General features: G+C 39.8%; 1 protein-coding gene across 1 annotated transcript in view; it reads left to right on the top strand.

Moving 5' to 3' along the window:
* The window catches only part of LOC128368929 (receptor-type tyrosine-protein phosphatase mu-like), a 156,711-nt gene that overhangs the window by 29,734 nt on the left and 106,634 nt on the right, over window positions 1-20,343 (top strand). Inside the window, exon 2 of the mRNA XM_053329854.1 lies at window positions 10,540-10,662. Within this exon, the coding sequence (XP_053185829.1) occupies window positions 10,540-10,662 (123 nt within the window). The remainder of the gene's footprint in view (window positions 1-10,539; window positions 10,663-20,343) is intronic.

Below are 20,343 nucleotides of genomic sequence, written 5' to 3'. Positions count from 1 at the left end.
ACACAGGTTCATTCCTGGGGTCTACCTGGTGATAAAGATGACTGCTTTGGAGTGGGAACAGAGGGTTTCACAGAAATACATGTTTATAGTGCTATACAAGAATGCAACTAGCAGTCATTTTCATTATCAATTCATCTGCCCATTTCTTTTTCACATTTTTTACTTTTTTATACATTTTGTGAATAAATAGTCCTTCACCATTTTCCAAAGCTCAAGATGATGTTTAAATGTTGTTTTTTGTGACCAAGACCCCAAGACTTGAATTAAACTTGAACTTCAGTCCTCAGAATTAGAAATCCTCACATCCTTATTAGGAAGCTGGAAACACAGGATATTAATTAACTTAGTAATACATTTCTGGTGATAGATTAATCAATGAATGGACTTTCATTCTAATTCCAAATATGATGGAAAAGATTAAGAATATCAGTATCAATTATTTACTCATTACTGTAATTTGTTACATTATCTTTCATACAATTCAAGCCATAAATGAGTCAGTTGTCTTAGTTAATCCCTCCCTTGACCTTAGATAAGCTGTAAAGTACTAGTTAGGTACTAGTTTCTAGCTAACCAAGATAACTAACTTGCCAACTGACTTTCCAAGATCATAAATGCATTGAATGAAGTCATTGCCGCTTTCTTCATTTGTGCCATAAATGTTTACAACTGCAAAAAAGCAGGTTCATTCATCTACTCTGAGTCCATCAGATAATTTTGCTAGTCTTCACATTTACTCTATTCACTGGGCCTGACTTCTGTTCATTTTTAGCAATTCTCCATTGTAAATCCCCCCCTCCCTCCAGTCCAGAATGTGCTTGCTCCGTGACTTTATACGGACGTTTGTCACACTGTTAATGAAAAAACTTGCAGTGTAACGAGAGATCAGAGAGGCGCTAATACCTGTGATCAGTCACCTGGATGGTGCAGCAGCTAGACCATAATATTCTCCAGCAGGAGACACCGCAGAAGGCGGCCAAGAGTGGAGGGCCGAAATCTCTCAAGGGAGCACCCTGCAGGAAGCAGAGAACCATCTAAAATCTTAAAGGTTTCTCTACACTCTACACACGCTGTGATGGGTAAGGTTTTGATAGGACACTTAAATCAGAAAATAGGTCATGAGCCGTCATACAATAATTGGATTTAAAAATTAATAATATTAATGAGACTCAGGGAATTCCTTTGTTTCTGTGACTTATTCATACCACTTGACTGTCTGAATTGATAACAATCCAACTAAAAAGTCTAATTTGTCTTACAGTATTCTGTCACTTACTGCATAACTGCATTGAGGTGGCCTATACATGCCTTTTTATCATATTAAAAGTGGGTTAGCTTCATTAAGTCCAGATAAAGTATATATATAGATTTAGATTTAAGCTATTTGAGAGTTGTGATGTGTTATTTTGTTCTATACTACTGTGAGTAAATTGATTTGTAACTTTTATTTGAAGCATTAGCAGGAAAATCAGTGTGAACTAGCTGCAAAATGCAAATATTACTATATTTCTGTCATTTAAAAAAATATATAATGAGGATATGAGAGGTTGGATGAGAGGATCAATACCACTATCATATCTGTACAGTAAATATGAAGCAGCAAGTAGCCCGTTAGCTTAATTTAGCATAAGGAATGGGAATGGGAGTTGGGGGTAGCAAGCCTGGCTCTGTCTGACAGTAATACAATCAGCTTACAGCACTTCTAAAGCTCACTATTTAACATGTTATATCTCATTTGCTTAATCCGTAGAAAAACCTAAAGTCTAAAATCAAGAAATTGTGACTTAACAGGGGTTATGGGTTGGACTACATTTTAGCTGGAAGCAGATACTTCCTTGGCACTTATAGTCAGAGTTATGTTGTCAGGTAACCAGTAGAGACTCTAGGAAATCACTGTACCTGACCAAGGTGCTGGTAGGTGACTTTTGTTGTCTGTAAATGGAGCCAGGCGAGCCGTTTAACCTTGTTTCTAGTGCTAAACTAAGCTAACCTCGTATTTACCGTGCAGATATGAAAGTGGGATCAATCTTCTTATCTAACTCTCAGCATGAAAGCAAATATCCTATTTCATTAAGAAATTAAACTATTCCTTTAAGTGGATTGGACATTGGCAGGACATGACTGATCCAAATTAAGTACAGTTTCTTTGTCAGTGTTATTCTATGAATGGCAAACTGTACCACGGCTATCTCTGACCTCATGTTAAGTTACACAGAAATGATTTGTTTAAATTTGGAAAAAAGTTGGATCTGTATCAGCAGATATGAACTGTAATAGAATTGTTATAGGGAGAGAAGAAGTCAGATTTAGATTTTATCAACTCAAAACCACAGTTACATAGTGAGGAGTACAAACGGCTATACAAAACCATAGTGATAAAACAATGGTACCTGGCACAAATAAAGAGCAACGTAAATGACATAAACAATAAAAATGGTACCTAATTTACCTTCAAATAATCTTTGACTTATCCAGCTGACAATGAAATTGTTTCATCACCAATTAGGAACAGACTGGCTGCCAATAAACTGTGATACCTGCCATGATTTTGACACTGAACACTGAACTGTAATGTCAGTTGCAGAAATGACTTTAGGCTATAGGAGAATAATCATGCTGATAACACTGTTAGCTGCTTTTGTAGGGGAGAGACATGTCATCATAAATACTGTATTTTTATAATAATCTAACGTTTGCTGCATTCCAAATTGCATACGTTTTCTTTTTAGTTTTAGTAAGTACTGCAGCTGCCCTTATGAAGTATCTACTTTTGCGTACAGTATGCATATCATTCAAACAACTCTACTGTATTTGACATACTTTGTGTTTCGACATACTTAATCTTTTTCTGGCATACTAAATAGTATGGTAGCATGGGTACCCATTGTCTTAAAATGTGATTGCTGTAAGATCTGAGGTTGTAAGCACAATAAGCCAAGAACCCAACCATTTGTTTTGAGATACACACTGACTGGACCGCAGACTCTCTTGTTGCCAAGCACAACATGAGCTGGGCACACGCTGTAAATTTGAAAGGGGGGCTCATATGCCTCATGCCTTCCACATTGGCTCCCCCTGACCTAGGAGGATTAAGCCTGGCCATAGGGTTTTCTTTTAAGGTAGTTGATTTATGGGGTTTCGGCAGAGAAACAAAGGGTCTGAGCGTGTTTGAAGTGTGCAGGTGAAGACCCTAAGACGGCACTTTGTAAAAAGCTCCCACTGGAATTGAAATCTCTTCAGCCACACCTGTCAAGGCAACGCTCAGATCCACACGGTAACCTTTCACCTGGGCCTGAATCCACCATCCACCTGTGCTCTGTCCATCCACATTAATCGGGCTTACCAAGCTCGACGCGGCCTTATGTGGTGAGAGATTAAATGCACTGCATATGTGATTGACGATATGTCATGACACAAAAGCAAAGTAATGATATTTCATCAAGCTGATAATTCTGCCTGAATGCACAAGCTTTGCCTTGTGGCCTAGATTTTCTCTCCTTCTCAAGAGGGATTGATTCAACCTTTCTTCTATTCTTCTACATTTTCTAATTAGCTTTAGTGATTTCCTAATTCTTTGACATTCAACCTTGAATTATTCCCTCCTCCACACATAAAAACAAGCATTTGTTCCAGTTTTCGAAAACCAACAAAGCATGTTAATGTTCTTGTTTATTCCATGATCAAACATAATCATTCTCTCCTCTGGAGGAAATCTCCCTTTGGGCTAATTTCTGGCATTGTTACTTGCATGTTTGACAAATTAGACTCTGGGAAACTCGCTGAGAACAGGGGGGAAAGCTACTGATACTGACTTTAGCATTTCATCCCTCTGTTGTAACAGAATTCAAAGGTTTGTTGACTTAGCAGGTTTTGGGAGGATTGAAGGGGTTCAGTCTGAAGGGTCATCCACTGTGGGATGGGGATGCTGTTTTCTATTAGAGTGAGCCAGGGGGGTTTTAGCATTGAGCATAGGCTGGGCTCTTACTCCTTTTTCCTTTTCCAGAGGGCTCCCCGTCCAGGTGTGGATCTATTTTCCACTGAAAGCGAATAGAATTTCTTGCTTACTGTCTTTCATTGATTGAAGCTCAGGCCAGTGGCCCATCATACCTGGATCAAATGTAAAACCGAGCTGGAGGAAGTTTTAATTTCCAGCCTTATAGTATCAGGCTACAACCGTGTTGTGAATCAATGGTGAGAGCTGATTCCATCGTAAACCATCTTTGAGTTGACTCTGCAGCAGTGGATTTTCATCAGGCAATAGCTGGGCATTCAGACACAGAGGGATGTTTCTTAGATTTTTTTATTTCAGCTATTTGGCAAGTAAAGTCTTAGCATTTTTCATAATGCTTCCTCACCTCATTGATCAAAAGGCATATTCTTCTTGGTGCAGTTTTAACTTGTAAGACAAATAAGCAGTGATTTTAATGGAACGCCTTTTATGCTCAGTCACCATATTATTTCTAGGGGCATGTTGAACACAGAAACATGGACAGCCAAACAAGCCTATTTCGCTCTGCCATTCAGTGTATCAACAGGCATTAGGCTGAATAGAAAACAGCCTTTTTCTCTCTCTCTCTCTCTGGAGGGCAGAGTCACTGAGACAGACAGACTGTAGCTCTCTCTCAGGATGGAGACAAGAATGGGAATGCTAGGAACAATAGGAGGAGAAGCCATTGTTAAGCAGCCTTGTTGCTGTCAAGTCGGAGTCACGATGAGCCTAAGCCACCCCTCTGCAAACTAAACACAGAGCACAGCAGGTTGTTGTCTTCAGTCTTCCAAAATTGATTAAGCCTGATCTTAAACATTTGGAGGCTCTCTTGCTTTTGAGTGTAAATGTGCTTGTTCTCTGTGCTACATAATTTAACTTCCCGGAAAGGTTCTGGCAAGCTGCGATTCAAAGTGGACGTCCGCTAAGAGTAAATCAGCATAATGTTAGGTGTTATCACCACAGGACACTTCTATGTAGACAGACCCGAAGTCCTCATTTTTATGAAAAATGACAATAAGGATCTTCCATGTCTCTGAGTTAGATGCTGTATTCATCTTAATTGGTGTCTGGCAGGTTATACAGAATGGAGATGGATTTGAAGTCATTTACTGGAAGTTCTTGACAGGCGCAGCGGAAGAGAACGTCAAGCCCTGTGCTGGCATACATAGCTTGAAAATCATCTGTCAAAATTTAGCATATCTAAGGAGAAGGCTGCCTGTCATCTTCGATGTACATCTAACCATGCACAAGGGTGGATTTGATCAGGAACTATGTTGTACTCCTGATGTAAAGCACATTCATCAAGTTGATATTTGGTTGACAAGACAAAAAAGTGCCCTGCAAATGCAAAGAGGATTTTATAATGAGATGGTTTTGAGCTAAACATAGTGCCAAAGGGTTTCTTTAAATAATGAATTTGTGCACAGCATTTTAAAACAAAAATATTCACAGCTTCATACACCATCAAACATATTCTTATTATAACTTAAAAATGCAACGTTCTCTTTCTGTCATGGTTTTGTTCCTTCACACCAGATGCGTTTGTCGGTTTTGTTCTGCAAAACATTGCTGACAAGTGCAAGGCTCAGCCAGGCAGATTATCAGTGGAAATCTTCACTCCAACTTCTTTATTTCCCCTCGAATCAATGTGGTGAACAGCAAGACGTGATTGATAATGATATTGAGATTGATTGTCTAAATCCCTTCCCACAGTTCAAAGTCCCCAAACAGATAGTATATATACATGCAATTCAGTGCCGAGATAGGACTTGGCAGGAGCTGCCAATAGATAAGTGAAATAGGGCCAGAGTGAAAAGGCCTATCAGTCCCTAAGGGGCTTAGCTGCAGGATTCTGAAGCTCTAAACTGGCCGTGGTAGAGGGAGATAGTCGACATTGGTTTTAAATTACCCAAGATTGCCTTGTGGTTTCAGTCTACGGGGACGCCAGCAGACAAGATGTTTGTTAAAACAAGTGCAGACATTGAGGCAGATTGGGGCGAAGAGCAGACCTGCGATTTCCTAGCCAGACAGAACAGGTTGGAAGGCTGGTAATTGCAGAATTGGCAGAGAGGCTAAGGAGGTCTTGCAGCAATGATATCTGCCACAGGGACTGAAGCAGTGGTGATGGTGGAAAAGGGCTCAGTATCCTCTCTGGGAGGACATTCTATCTGATGCCATGTAAGCCACAGTAGACCACACTAACAGTACTCATTTGCTTGCATTGTAACATGGTATATGTAACTTTCTCAAAATGACTGGGTTGAAAATGACCAATAATTATGTTGTAGCTGGTAATTATTGTATAGGTGCCTTTGTGTGTAAGGTGCCATTCATGTTCAGTACAGCAAACCTCTGATTTCATGCTCATGACTTACAACCTGAGTAAAAAAGACAGCAAAAATAGATTAGCTGCAATCATCTACAATACCCCCCCCCCCCCCCCACACACACACACACACACACACACAAACCAAACAGCACAGAGCAATGTCATTTACAACCTCACCAAGAAACAATATTTTGAACATTTTCAAAAGCACCTTTTCAACTAATGCCTTACCACAGATCTGCTTTTTCAAAATTCCATTTTCACCCTCACAATCCTTCCCACACTCATTCACTGGCATTCAGAGCACTGTGTGCGTACCACTCCACTACAGTGCCAAACTTTCACACACACAGCTTTTAATGCTGAAAGTTTACTTTTGTTACAGGTGCAATAACAAAAGGCCTTTTAAGTCTGACTTGAAAATCTTTAGGAGAAATTGGCTCCAGCATTGAGGGGTTGAGGTATTGATTCTGGCCTCTGGCTCAGTCCAGGAAAAGATGGATAGATTTCTTTGAAATGCACTCTGCGTGAGAATATAAAGACTATTGTGTGTTCTCACTCAGGAATAAATTGTTTCATGACATATCTAGGGCCACCTTTTTAGCTTCAAGCTGCCTGCTTCTTCTGAAAGGAGAATGTTGACAGGGTGGAGCACATTCATCTGTACTCTGAGACTAGAGAGGCTTTTATTGAAAGTTAAATCTCCTTCAGAGAGTTGGCAGCCTGTCGTTGGGATATCTATTTCAGCAGCTGTCGAGGCTGATTATATGAGGGTTGTGCCACACACTGGCAGTGATATAAACCACCTACAGAGAGAAGGACTATTATGATATTATTGATTGATTGATTCATCTGCATGCATGTATACAGTCTATTGACTCAGAAGCAACCTCTTTTATTGATGGCATGCAACATGTGCTTGTTTTGTTTTTCTAAATTCACATTGATGGAGTCACACACAAGGAATCTTGTGATGCTGTATAATCTCTGTAGAACAAGAGGCTTTAATGTTTACCTCAGGACAGAACAGTTCTACACCTGATCAATAACAAGCTGTGGGTGTTATTGGGAAATTTCCCAATACTGAAGTCTGATACCAAGGGCCATGCAAATTGATTTATTGCTTGTTCACACCCTGTTAGCCCATCTAAATGGTCAAAATAGTGCAGCTAAACCAGTGAATGCAGATGGCACTTAAAGTTCAATATTGACAATAGAAGAGCAGTATTGGTGCTTGTCTTTTAGTGATTGTTCCCTTCTGTCCAGTTAAGCCAGGAGTAAGAGTTTGTTCCTCTCACTGTTTTCTGATATCAGATCCATAGAGAATCAATAGTCTAGAAGAGGCATACAAGTATAATTTATTTTTATTTATTATTTTATTTATTTTTCTTTGTATCAACTTCTGGCATTACATACTGCTGAAAAATGAGATTACAGTCCTGCTTCTTGATGGAGTGGACTGAACCTGAAGTTGAATATCATATTTATGATATAAGCAGTATTTCTTGTTAATTTCCATTTATTGCCTCTGTCTGAAAATGTATGCAATTGTAACAGAATATTGTTTTAGCCTAATGTATTTTGTATTCAAATTAACTGAGCAACAGGAGAATCATTAATAGAACAGAACCGTTAATAATGTCTTTTGAAGGGGGGGCATTTTCAAACTGAGACCTCAACCCTCTCATTTTTTTCTGATTTATTATTAAACACAGAGTTGACATAAAAAAATGAAACCTCTCAAAATTAAACAAGGACCATTCCTTGTTTAATTTTGAGAGGTTTCATTGCTCTGCTTTGTGCATATTCTTTTGGATGGCTTTTTTCCCCCTCAGTGTTCAAAAACCTCGCTCCTCTCCCATCACCCGCTGACTCAGAATATATTTCACTCCATGCCAATGCCATCGATTTGAATATCAAATACCAATAAAAGCCACCTCTTTGGATTTGTTTGAGCTCTACCATGCTGTGAGAGGAAGGTGGGCGGCAAGGGGGCAAAAAGATCTTGGAACTATTGAGTCAAAATGGAGCAAAGCCAGTCCCCGTGACGCCGCAGCCAAAGACTCATGTAAATATTCTCCAAGTTACATTCTGGCAACACAGACATTTTATTTATTCAGAGAGGAAAAAAAAAGTTGACTGAGCATGAAGTACATGCTCTTTTTCAGCGACGCCTTCATACTCCTAGTTTCGCACAGTCACTACAGGGAGGTGGAGGAAAACCACAGCTTCCTACTGGTGGCCACTGAACAGCTTCAACTGAGCTGTAAGAGAGTTACTAAGAGCCTTGCTTAAGGGCATGTTGGTGGTGAATCATTAGGGTTTCTCATTCAAAATCCCTCACCCAGCTTCTCAGCTAGGCTTAGAAATAAGCTTTGGTCACTTGTTAATATTAATTTACATCTAATTAACAGTTACAGGTTGAACAGACTGTTTGTCTGCTAGGGGGACTTATTACACAGTTGCCTCCAAGAATAAGCAACCAACTCTCACCCTATTTTAACAAAGGCAGTTAACAGCACTTATGCATGTTAATCAGATCAGCAGTAATAGTTTGGGAACTGTGGAAAAAGTGTTGTGTCTTGCATATATGGAGGTAAACATTTTGCTAGATGAACTTTGTTATTAGGGGAGTTGAAAGGAAAATTCCCTGTTGAGGTAAGAGGATTCAGATGAAGCTAGTGTTACTTTAAGCAAACTTTGAGCACTGGTAGGTAGACATAATATATATATATATATATAGCCTATATTAGCATACCACTTCTGGCTAACACATTAGCAAACAACTGCCTATCATACATTAGCTGAAAAAGAGCAAGATGACCATTCTTTAAGAGTCTGGACTGTTTGTGTTTCAAGTAAGTCCAATATTTTGTTTGTTTTTTTGGACACAGATTTTCTTCACTTGTTTATTCTTTCATATGTTTTGTGCTGAGCAGGTAGTTAACACACAGGTAATTTAGGTAAGCCTATACATCTCATCCTAATAGGTCAGACTGCTTGCTTTGGTGATTTGTTAGCCACCAGGCATTCAATTTCTGGACAAGCTCTCAACCATTCCTCAGCCCTTTTTACAAGTGATACCTTGGCAATCGCTCCCTTGGCTATGTCCACCCCCTCAAAAAAAAAAAAAAAAACAGACAAAGCAGCAAATATATCATTAGCAGCTGGCCTATGGAGCTGGATATTAATTATCGTGTGTTCTCCTCGTTTGGCCACTCATTTGCACATGTACTGTAAATGTCAGCGGAGAGATAAATGGGAAAACAAAAACTCTAGCTCGTAGCCTTTATGCAGCAGAATGTCAGAGGAAGCTTGTAAGATGAGATATTGGTTTTGTCCTGGCATAGATTCTAGCTCAAAGGACATTCCCAACAGCAATAAAATGTGGATGTCATCTGTGTTTAGAAACTTATTAAGCTATGTGCAAGCAAAAACGTTTTCAGATTTACAGTTTGGGTCATACACTGTGCATCTGTTATTAACAAGGTAGCAAGTGTAACCATGTATCTGAAACAGTATAACATAATTTTATATAGTTCTTCTCTAAGTCATCTTGGAAAATGACCTCCCACAGTATAAAAGCCACCTTTTATGTTTCACATTTTTTTAGTCAGTGTGAACTCCTTTTCTGCCACATATTGTTCTGACAAGCCTTTTTTTGTAGATTTATGAGTGGATTGAAAAGCACTTGGGGGAAAAAAGCTCAACTCTCACATTCTCTGCGTGGCCTTTAAGGTGCGAGGAATAAAGGAGTATTTGTATTAATCGATCACACGCCAAGCCTGGTTGAAGCCTGGCCCTAATGGTTGCTTGCTGTCATTTTGCAAGCAGCTTGTAAAAAGGATTAGAGTGGCTCTGTGGAGTAAGGGCATATGAACAGCAAAGTTCTGTGGCCGGCAAGGAAAATAAATCAATTTATCCCTGATGGTGGTGCAGTTTGGGAACATAATGCCTAACGATGATGGAGTTTGGACACTTCATACTTGTCATTGTGAAATTGGACTGCCGTGTTGCTAATGATGGTAATGTATGTTGTGCCTTGCCTACTACAGTAATCCTTCACTCGGTCTCACTTAAATGCATCTCATTGTCTGGCATATTGCATTATGAATACCGCTGGGAAAAAAGAGGGGGAATTTAATTTATATATTCATTCATTTGAACACCAAGTTAATGGAAAAACTGTATAACCATATAAATTTCTTCCCTTTTGTCACAGGCGATTGTAACTTTGAGAAGCCGCTGGCAGCGTGCGGATACAGCCAAGGCAGAGACGATGACCTTGACTGGGAGCAGGTCAATACCAGAGAGAAGTCCCCATCAGATCCATGGATGCCCTCAGGTAAGGATGACGATACTGGCAGGGGTGAAGAAGAGAAATGATGATAAATGTCTTGAATGTCTGTTTTGTGTAAGAAGTGGTACTCTGCACTTAAAGATTAATTTCACATAAAGGATGTTCTAAGTAGGAACAACTTTTTTTATAGAGGTATTCAAGCCAGTCAAGGAAAATGTCAGATTAAATAATTACAAGAAAACAAAAACACATTGGCTGCATTTACATGAGCTAATTAATCCGTCTAACCCCTGCAAAAGCATGTATGTCAGGATACAAATAAGAATTGTATTAAGTATATTTTTTCATTCTTCATAAAGGGAAATGGGAACAAAAACAAAACAGAATACAACACTTCTCCCTATTACATTATAGAGGTTTGATTAAGAGTGTCCTTGAAAATGGTAAACATAGCTAAGCTCAAGAGGGCAAGCTATACATGCAAAGATTCTGAATATATTAAACATGTTACTAATTCTTGAGTCTTGATGAGTGAAAATTATCTCAGAATTGCTTATTTCTTATTAGGCTGTTAGTCTGATTTTATTGGAATATATAACAAGTACAGTAATACTATTAATTAATCAAAGAAAATCATATTTACATATTCTCCTCTAAGAGTTTCAACACCATTTACTTCTCTTTTTATTACAAATGCATGGTGTTAATACAACCTCCTCATTCCTCCACGTGAGTATCTATCACATAGGGTCTAAAGTACAATTGAATGAACTGAGATTATAATGACATTTGATATCAAAATACAATTCTTTTAATTAAAGAAGTCTTTCCAGCAGCAACACATTGAAATTCATTCAAATGCTTTCCCTGCATTTTAAGTCTGCCGCACACAATTTGTCTCTTTAATGTTCCATTGATCGCATACATTTGATTTGAAATGCAGAGATATCACCACCACTGAGCAGAAGGCACCTAAGGAATTAGACTAATGGAATGGCATTTTTTTCATGTTATAACACAGGTAGCGTTGCAAGCTAATGGATATTGTTTTCCTCTCCTATCTGACGACTAATCTCACAAAGGCTGCATCACAGATAGATTGCACTGGGCCCCCTCAGTGACAGAGGGGGAATTAATTAGCGGGCCCTCACTAATTTTAAGCAGCTAGTGCCCACACCTGTTTGTGTGTACATCAGGATGATGTGTGTTGAACTACCCCAGAGCAATAACCTTCTATGGAGGGGGGAGCATCTACTTTTTCTATCTCAATTGATTAATGTCGGGACACATGGAGGCTGGGCAAAGGTTACAACGAAATCTGGGAAAGCCTTGACCTACAAATTAACACCTTGCACATGGTCTAAATTTAACATATCTGATTAAAATCCCATGTCTGGTTAAGAGGCGTCCCTGATTGTGCTTCCCAGTCTGAGTGCACTTCAGATAGGCTTGTTTTCTACCCGCGTGTCTTGAATTGTTCGTAATTAACAGGTTGCAGCTCTTTCTCCATTTCTCAGTGTGAGCACTCAACCTGCCGCGCGAAATTGTAATCTCTCCTCTTTGACCGCATTGAAAGGGATGTGAAATGTAGTGTACTTGACGGCTGAAATTGTTTTAGGGCTACTGGAGAAAGGGGGTTGATGGGTAGAAATGCATTTAGGTGAAAGCCACACTGGTGGAAAAGCTATCTCACCTCTGATTGCTGTCTCACTCTCAACCTGTACTTATGAATCTTCACAAAATGACCTTATCATGCTCACAGAACAGATTGTTATCCTACCTGGTGTGCAGGGATGGAAATGGAATTGAAGTAGGCTCCAAACAGAGGACAGTACTACCTGAAACATTGTTAACATTGGTTGTAGACAGTGACGGACTGGGATAAAAAAACGGCCCTGGCATTTGCACCCACAAGCGGCCCAACTCGCAGATGCAGACCCAACGCACGGAAAGAGAAGCATTTTTGATAGCCCCAATGATGGTGCAGATAAACTCCCATACTTTCAACAACTGCATAAGAAAATTGTCATATCAATGCACAAATAAACCATTATGAATAGATTGTTAGAGCCAGCCGCTCCATAATAAAAACATTTGTCTTACCGTCATGCAGTTAACAAATTGCGAAGGAGCCTGCTCTTTTCCGCAACAAAAAAATTAATCCAATTTGGCGCATTTTTCACCCTCAAACAGCAGCGCTTTCTTGATCTTGTCTCTCTTTTTCTCCGCTCCCCCTTTCTGTCGCTTAGTGCCTCTATTCATTTTTTCTAACCAGTTAATCGTATAATCACCACCACAACCAATCTACTGAATGACTTGACCACCATTAGTCCAACTTCCAACACACAAATGCGCAGACGCGATTTACTACACTTTTTTACTTTTTTACGCGATTTACTACACTGCCATGAAATTCCCAGAAGGCATTGCTTCATTTTAATTTTCTCAAACAGTCAAATACAAAATACCAGTAGATTTGTTTTATTTCAAACCATGAACATTTTTTAAAATCATAACAAGAAATTTCCCTTCAAAAGTAAAGCAGGCTGATGTAAAAACTTGAAATACACCATGACTATGATGTATACAGGTATGTGTGGTTTAAATACCAATCAGGTCAACAGTGCCAAGTACTGCATGCAAAATCATCAGAAATATGAAATCTAGAAGCGCGTTAGGTACTTGTTCAGCATGCAAGAGAGAGTGGGCCGCGTCAGTGCCACTAGGGGCCGCTGTGATCAATTTGGCGTGCTCGGCCGGTCTAGACCTCTGCGCGGCCTTTCTGGCATCTGCCTAATTGCCAGACCGCCCAGTCCTTCCCTGCACCGGCCCAAATAGCACGTCGGCCCACCGGGCATTTGCCCGGTATGCCAGATTACCAGTCCGTGCCTGGTTGTAGACAGTATCTGTACAATCTGAGATGTTCTTAATGTAATTGCAGGTCAGGAATTATATCACAGCCAAACAGCCAGTGCCATGGATATCCTAGTGTGTGGTCATAATGTGCCTTATAAAATGTCATGTTACCCTCATGGCCAGTTTGACATGCACTGTTTTGAATTGGCTGTTGTGTCCTTACAAGTAAGTTGCGAATTTTCCTCATTTAACCCTCCTGTTGTCCTCGAGTCAAGGAAGGAAGGGAGAAAGGAGGAAGGAAAGTCAAGTCAAGTCAAGTCAAGTTTATTTATAAAGCACATTTAAACACTTAAAAACAATTAATAAAACCTTGAACTGGATCCTAAAATGAACAGGCAGCCAGTGCAAAGAGTTTTCCAGTCAGCAGGCGGGTTAGGGTTAGGGTTAGGGTTAGGGTTAGGGTTAACAGCAAACCAATTAATGTTATGTGATAAGCACAAGCAGCTAAACAATGCACAATGTAACTATTAATACATAGTTCATCATTTGCTGTGAGATCTGACAGGTTGTAAAAAAAGTGATTTCTGCAACTGCTCCAATGTTCTCAAAACTGAAACGTGTTCAGATTCATTTTTAATCTCCTGTAACCCATTTATACTTTATTTCTGATTACAATTAACAAATCAAACTATTAATGTGTGTTAAGGTCAAACATTCAGTGTCCTGTCTGTCAATGTACTGACTACTAATTGTTGATTTTATACTCTTTTGTCTTCATACAATATAATTCTCACTTATTGTTATTGCACCATTGGTTTTGGCCTTGGTGCCTGACATTTTCGTCACAATGCCCCAAAAAAATAAATTTGTATTAATCAAAGGGCGGCTGTGGCTCAGGAGGTACAGCGGTCGTCCAATTGGAAGATTGGCGGTTCGATTCCCGGCTCCTCCAGTCCACGTGTGTCCTTGGGCCAAGACACTTAACCCCACTTAGCTCCATTGCTGCGCTAACGGTGTATGAATGTGAATGAATGAGCAATGCTATCAGTGTGTGAATGGGTGAATGACATGTAATGTAAAGCGCTTTGAGTGGTCGCAAAGACTAGAAAGGCGTTATATAAGTACAGTCCATTTACCATCCAAAGGCCTGTAATTGTAAACATGCAACATGGTCATGCAATTACCACATTTATTCATTCAATACCAACAATCGATGCCTATGCAGGAAGTTGTGCGTAGCCGACAGAAAGTGAAGGTTGGGGCACATCTGACATTTTCCAGAGTTCACGTCGTGTCACAGACTTGCAAATGATGTTCAACTGTGAGTATGATTTTCCTCTAAGCTTAACCAAGTGTTTTAGTTCCCTTCTCCTATCCATAGCCCAACTATAGGTTATCTGCAGTGACCATAGTCTTTTCCAGCTTTAACTATACTGTAATTGTCATGCATGGATATTGTTGAAATAAATAACTATTTAAATGTTGGCACTGGACATAAAAAAACATAATCCATGATTTTGCACAATCTGGCAAAGAGTCTACTATAATTGTTAACATCAAAAGCTGGACTAGACATCAGTTCTTCAAAAAACAAAGCAAAACAAAGACCAAAGTGGCCTGATTCCACCCCAGCATGTAAATAAAAGAGTAGTAAAATGAAATGAAAAGAAATGCAACAAGGAAAGCAAACCCTTTGGTCACACGAAGATGAGACGACTAGTGCCCGAAACTCTTGGTTGTTTACAACGATCCGCTCCCTACCTAATTGCTACGTCTGGACAGAGAGTGGCCTTGTTTATCCCTCTGCGCTGCTCTGATTGCATGCTTTGGCTTCTTTAGGGTGGCTCAACCCAGTTTTGAGGCTCTGCATGTCTACATGTCTGCTTGGGCACTCCCCTCCCAAAAGACTGTGTTCCCTCTCCTGAGCCAACCTGAGCCCACCCCCCACCCCCCACCTCCTCACAGAACTGTCACTGTCACTCCTGTTATTACCAACAATCCTCATCTATCCTGGACAATGATAATAAAACTATCTTAGCCAAGACCAACACTCATTCCGCCTTTGAAAGTGGAGCTGGATGCACTTCTGTCAGAAGCACATGTTGGCTTGGATTATTTGAAGAGAAAATTACCATACTGGAATCAAAGAAATTGTATCATGTCTTAAAAAAAAAGATTTCCCTAGTTTCCACCCTACGCTCTGTGGTTTCAGGTTACTGTGGTGCATTAGTCTCAGATAAGAATGGATGAAACTGACTTGGTGTGGAAGTTTGCAATGTGGAACTATGGGGGGTGTCCAGATGCCATTAAGAAAGAAGCTGTTTTTAGTGAGCCCCAGCTGGTTGCAGACGCTGCCTCCTCTCTGATGGTGTCATGGATGTTGCCAGCAGTAGGCTGCTACTCCCTGGCTCTCCCCTGAGACTCGTTCTGGGGAATAATGGCAAGAGGAGGAGGAGAAAGAAAGTCCTCTAACTGAGATTAATTAGGGTTTTTGTATTATGCTAGGCACAATAGCAAATGCAGCTCCAACTAAATGACTTATTGTTTTATTCTTAATGTCAGCTCTAAATATGTTGCAAGAGAGGAATTGAATGCTTTTGTCTAACTCTTGCACTGGTTTTTGTTTTGATAGCACGCACTTGGTCGATAATGGCACCTAGACAATAATGAAGGATTGGCAGAATGAGGTTCTTTTTAGGGCAAAAGGTGATCTTCTCTCACTCTCATTCTTTCTAGTCAGGTCCATAATGTGTTAATGCAAATGCAGCTCACTCTTGAACCCAGAAGGGTGCCTTTCTTCGTGTGTGGCTGCTGCATATGGATAAGGCGGACCATTTTAAAAGGCAAACCATTCACCTTTTTGACCATTTCAATCATGAGGTAATAAATTGACAAAGTCCCCCCCCCCCTTCCCCTCCACCTCACCTGGACAACCAGAGTTGTTTACGACACTGCATGTGCTGTTCAAATGAAAGAGGAGAAGGATAGCCACTTAAAATATGAGAGGAGAGGAGAGAGAACACCCACTGACTGAAGGACGTCAGAAATTTAATCAGAATTTAAATCACATCAGCAAAAGATGGGATTTGCTGTTGAGAGAGGAGGGGGCACCACATTCTCAAAATAAGCTAATTGCTTTTGAGCCATTCACAGCTTTGTGTAAAAATCACACCTTGCATGGTGTTGGCAAGGTTATAAGGTTAAGGAGAGACCCCATTATATGATTAGGGGATGAAACATAACAGCAAATTATGACGTCTGATCAATTCGTGAATTAATTCCTGGGGATGGCAGACTGCAATTTCCAATTTTGCATGTTTGTAGGGTTAAGAAGTGTACCATGGTCTGACCAAACAGGATTTCACCCATTACTATAAACAGGATTATGACAGCATACTGCACTGTTGTGATGGAGGACACATTTGCATACTGTATCTTTTCCCATTAGTGTCCGTGGTATGTACAATTATGGCTAATGATGCAGCTAGGTGATTCACGTGAACACTCTGTTGTGTAATGGGTTTGTATCAGGCAAATGGGCCATTATATGACCCATTTATTGCAGTGGAGCGTCAATAGTGAGTACTGCATATTAAAATGACATATTAAGCTATTAAGAATTGCTGTTGATTGACATGCAGCAACAAAGGATGCTGCCATGGAACATAATAAGGGTCAGTTGTTCCACCTGACTAAAATGACAGAGCTGAAACGTGTTTTGCATAATGGATGGTTTTGGGTGAATCTGTTTGACACTGTCAAAGAAGCCTGGCAGGTCTGTCATATAGAGAACCCAAACTTATTCAGCGTTATTTTATCAGGCCCCTTTCATGTTTCAAAGGACACAGGGAAAGTTCTGGAAAATTGAGTGGAGGCCACGGCTGTTCACATTAACAGCCTAACCCTCACAGCGAGAGCATTTTTGATTGGTGGCAGCCAGTGAGAATAGCCCTGTCTTCATTGACATTTCCGAAGCGGCAGCCGTGCTTTTCTGCGGTAGTGACCTCTGTGAATTTTATTAGCAAATGAGACCTGGAGGGTTTGGGTTTAAAGAGCGCCCCTTCATTCTGATTTCCCCCACATAATGATTTTCACAGAGTTCAGGACCTGAATGGAGGAGAAATAATGAGCGCTAGTCATTATTGCAAATTATATCCTCTGCTCAGACCATCACTCAACTCATAATTAATCTAAATACCTTCAACCTATAGACTTTGATGATTAGGATTAGACAGGTCCCTATTTGTGTGAACTAAATTATATCAGACTATATTCACATTCACACTTTCCTCCCTTTTTAAAGAATAGAAAACTGAGTAAAAAGAGAAAATGTACAAATTTAGCCACTTAACCAACTCAGGGTATTTTGCTATACCATGTTCATGCTCTATCATCTGCATGTGTCCCCACTGTGCAACGCTTTTTATTTGGCTGCTTTGTTTATGTGAGTGTATTTTGAAAATTCATGTCTTTAAGGAAAATAGCAGTTATACATGACTGGTTAGTCTTTTCGCAGCAGTGTTTTCAGAGTTTTTCCTTCCTGTACAGTCAAACAAAGATGCATGAGTGCAATAGAAAAGGGTTGATAGGATTTATCTGACATTTGGCACTGTTCTCTGTCTACTTCTCCACCAACACTAAATCTCCACTTGCTTGCTAAAATGATGACAAAGAAAGACAGACTTTAAATACACGAGGCTCAAATCAGGATTTGTTGTAATCCTAAAAAGCTATAATTTCTAAATTGAGTTTGATTGTTTCATGAAAACAGGAATTCATACTGTATATCATTTTGTTAGTCTTTCAACGGATTATGGTCATTACTTTTTCCCTGTTTCCTCCGGATAATGTCAGAGGAGTCATGCTCAGAAAAATAGATTTTAATGAACAGGACCCATTGCTTCGATATAAATGGCCACAAAACATTATTTTATTGGTGCTAGAAACCATCAAATGAAAATGTGTTTCTGTGGCTACAAAAGCAATTCAGTTCTTTTAGTGATTACCAGCTTTTCTATCAGCTTCTTCCCTTAGCCAAAAGAACTTTTCTTCCCATATGGACTGACACAAGCTGAGACCAACTTCCAACTGGCTTGCCAGTTTGAGTGAGCTGACAGGGCGAAGGATTAACCTAATGGAAGCCTTCCCCTGGAGTACATCCATGGTTCTCTCTGTATGGCTCATAATACCATTTAAACTACCAAAGCTGTTATTTTGGATTACTTAATGTCCAGCTGAACCTGAACATTTGTGGGTTTACACTTGAAAGGACTTTATCCGAATAGAGGGCACTGGATAGATCTTGTACAACGCTGCCCAGACATCCAACTTTGACTTTTAATGAAAACACTGCATGCATTTAAAGCTTTGAAGCAGCCCATCAGAAATGTCCAGAGGGCAGCCCAGAGTCAAAAGTTTATGACAACAACAAACTCAAAAACAAACATGGCGACTGTGGAGGAGATATTGATAATGTACCTTTTGCATAAAAGACAAAAACCATATGTTTAAAGTTTCTAACCAACTCGCAAAACCTTTCCTCAAAAATTTCCGCCATTGTTATTTCTTCTTTCGTGTCTCACTAGAGCTACGTATTGAGTAGTGACAGCAACACTGCCCCCCATGGTTTCCGGTGGTACTACTCCGTTTGGTCCGTATCCGTAAGCTTTATGGAAACGTGCAGAAATGCGGACAAAATGAACGCGGATCACGGACAGAAGGCTCCGTCTGTATAATGTAAAATCGTATTTAATGTTGAGCATAAATGGGCCTTTAGTCACAAAAAGATAACTAATAACAGTAATCCATTGAAATTATATAATTTGTCAGACAACCAACAATGAATTCTCTCATAATCAATGATGGTTAATGTTTCTTTTGTTCATTGACAATGTCCTTGTTATTAATGTCTAAAATATTGTAATTTAATGAAAGTCACACATTTTTATTTGAACAATGTGCCCTTCATTTCCAGCGACCAGCAACATTTATGTATGTAGCATCTGCAGGAGAAACACTTCATCTTTGACTAATTCATTTTTCATACCAGTCTCCATGTTCTCCATGTTCAGCCATCATTGTAATGGAAGGTGAAGGTGGCCTACATTGGAATAATAATAAATCTGTTCCTCTGAATACCTTTGACAATAGCAGAGCCCTGGCCTTTACAGAGTTGCAGAGACAGGCCTTGAGTGTGCAGAGAGCTCTCTATTTTTAATTGGTCTTGAACACGCCATTGTTAAGGCACCAGAGGTATAGAAAGAGGAAGGGAGCAGGAGAGAAAACACCCTTGTGCATCACTAGCACATTAGCACAGCACTAACACAGTGTCATTATAATTTGCTCTTAGTCTCGCTGGCTAATTAGCTTGTCATGGTGCAGCAGGTCCTGCAGAGTATGTGGTCATTAGGCCCAAAGAGCACAGAAACTGAATGACAATCAATGATCTCCTGTTATCTTCTAGACAGTGACAATGGCAGCATGATGAGGCAGCACACTGTCACTTGAAATACTTTTACTTATTTTTTTATGGTGGCCCATAATGAGGAAGGGAAAGACTTTCCCCCTTGTTGTGTTCGGGTTCACTGACCCAAATCAAGACGATTGGTAGGTCTCGAATTTGGTGACAGAAATATCACAGTCTCACCGCTACAGTTCTGTGATCTGCCTGATAGTGAGAAAGACATGTTGTTTCCGAGCTGTATTTCTATCAGGTAATTGTGCTTAATTCTAACGACTACTGCATTAAACTTCATTAAATAAGAAGTGACCTCTTACACAGTGTACCTGTATATCGTTTTATACATTTTTCATTAACATCGTCATAAAAAAAAGTACAAATGCTGCTTGAGGGATCAGATATTTTCATCT

The sequence above is a fragment of the Scomber japonicus genome, chromosome 12 (genome assembly GCF_027409825.1).
Source record: "Scomber japonicus isolate fScoJap1 chromosome 12, fScoJap1.pri, whole genome shotgun sequence".
Taxonomy (NCBI): Eukaryota; Metazoa; Chordata; class Actinopteri; order Scombriformes; family Scombridae; genus Scomber; species Scomber japonicus.
The sequence above is the reverse complement of the archived record's forward strand: the minus strand, read 5'-3'. Positions and strand labels throughout refer to the sequence as shown.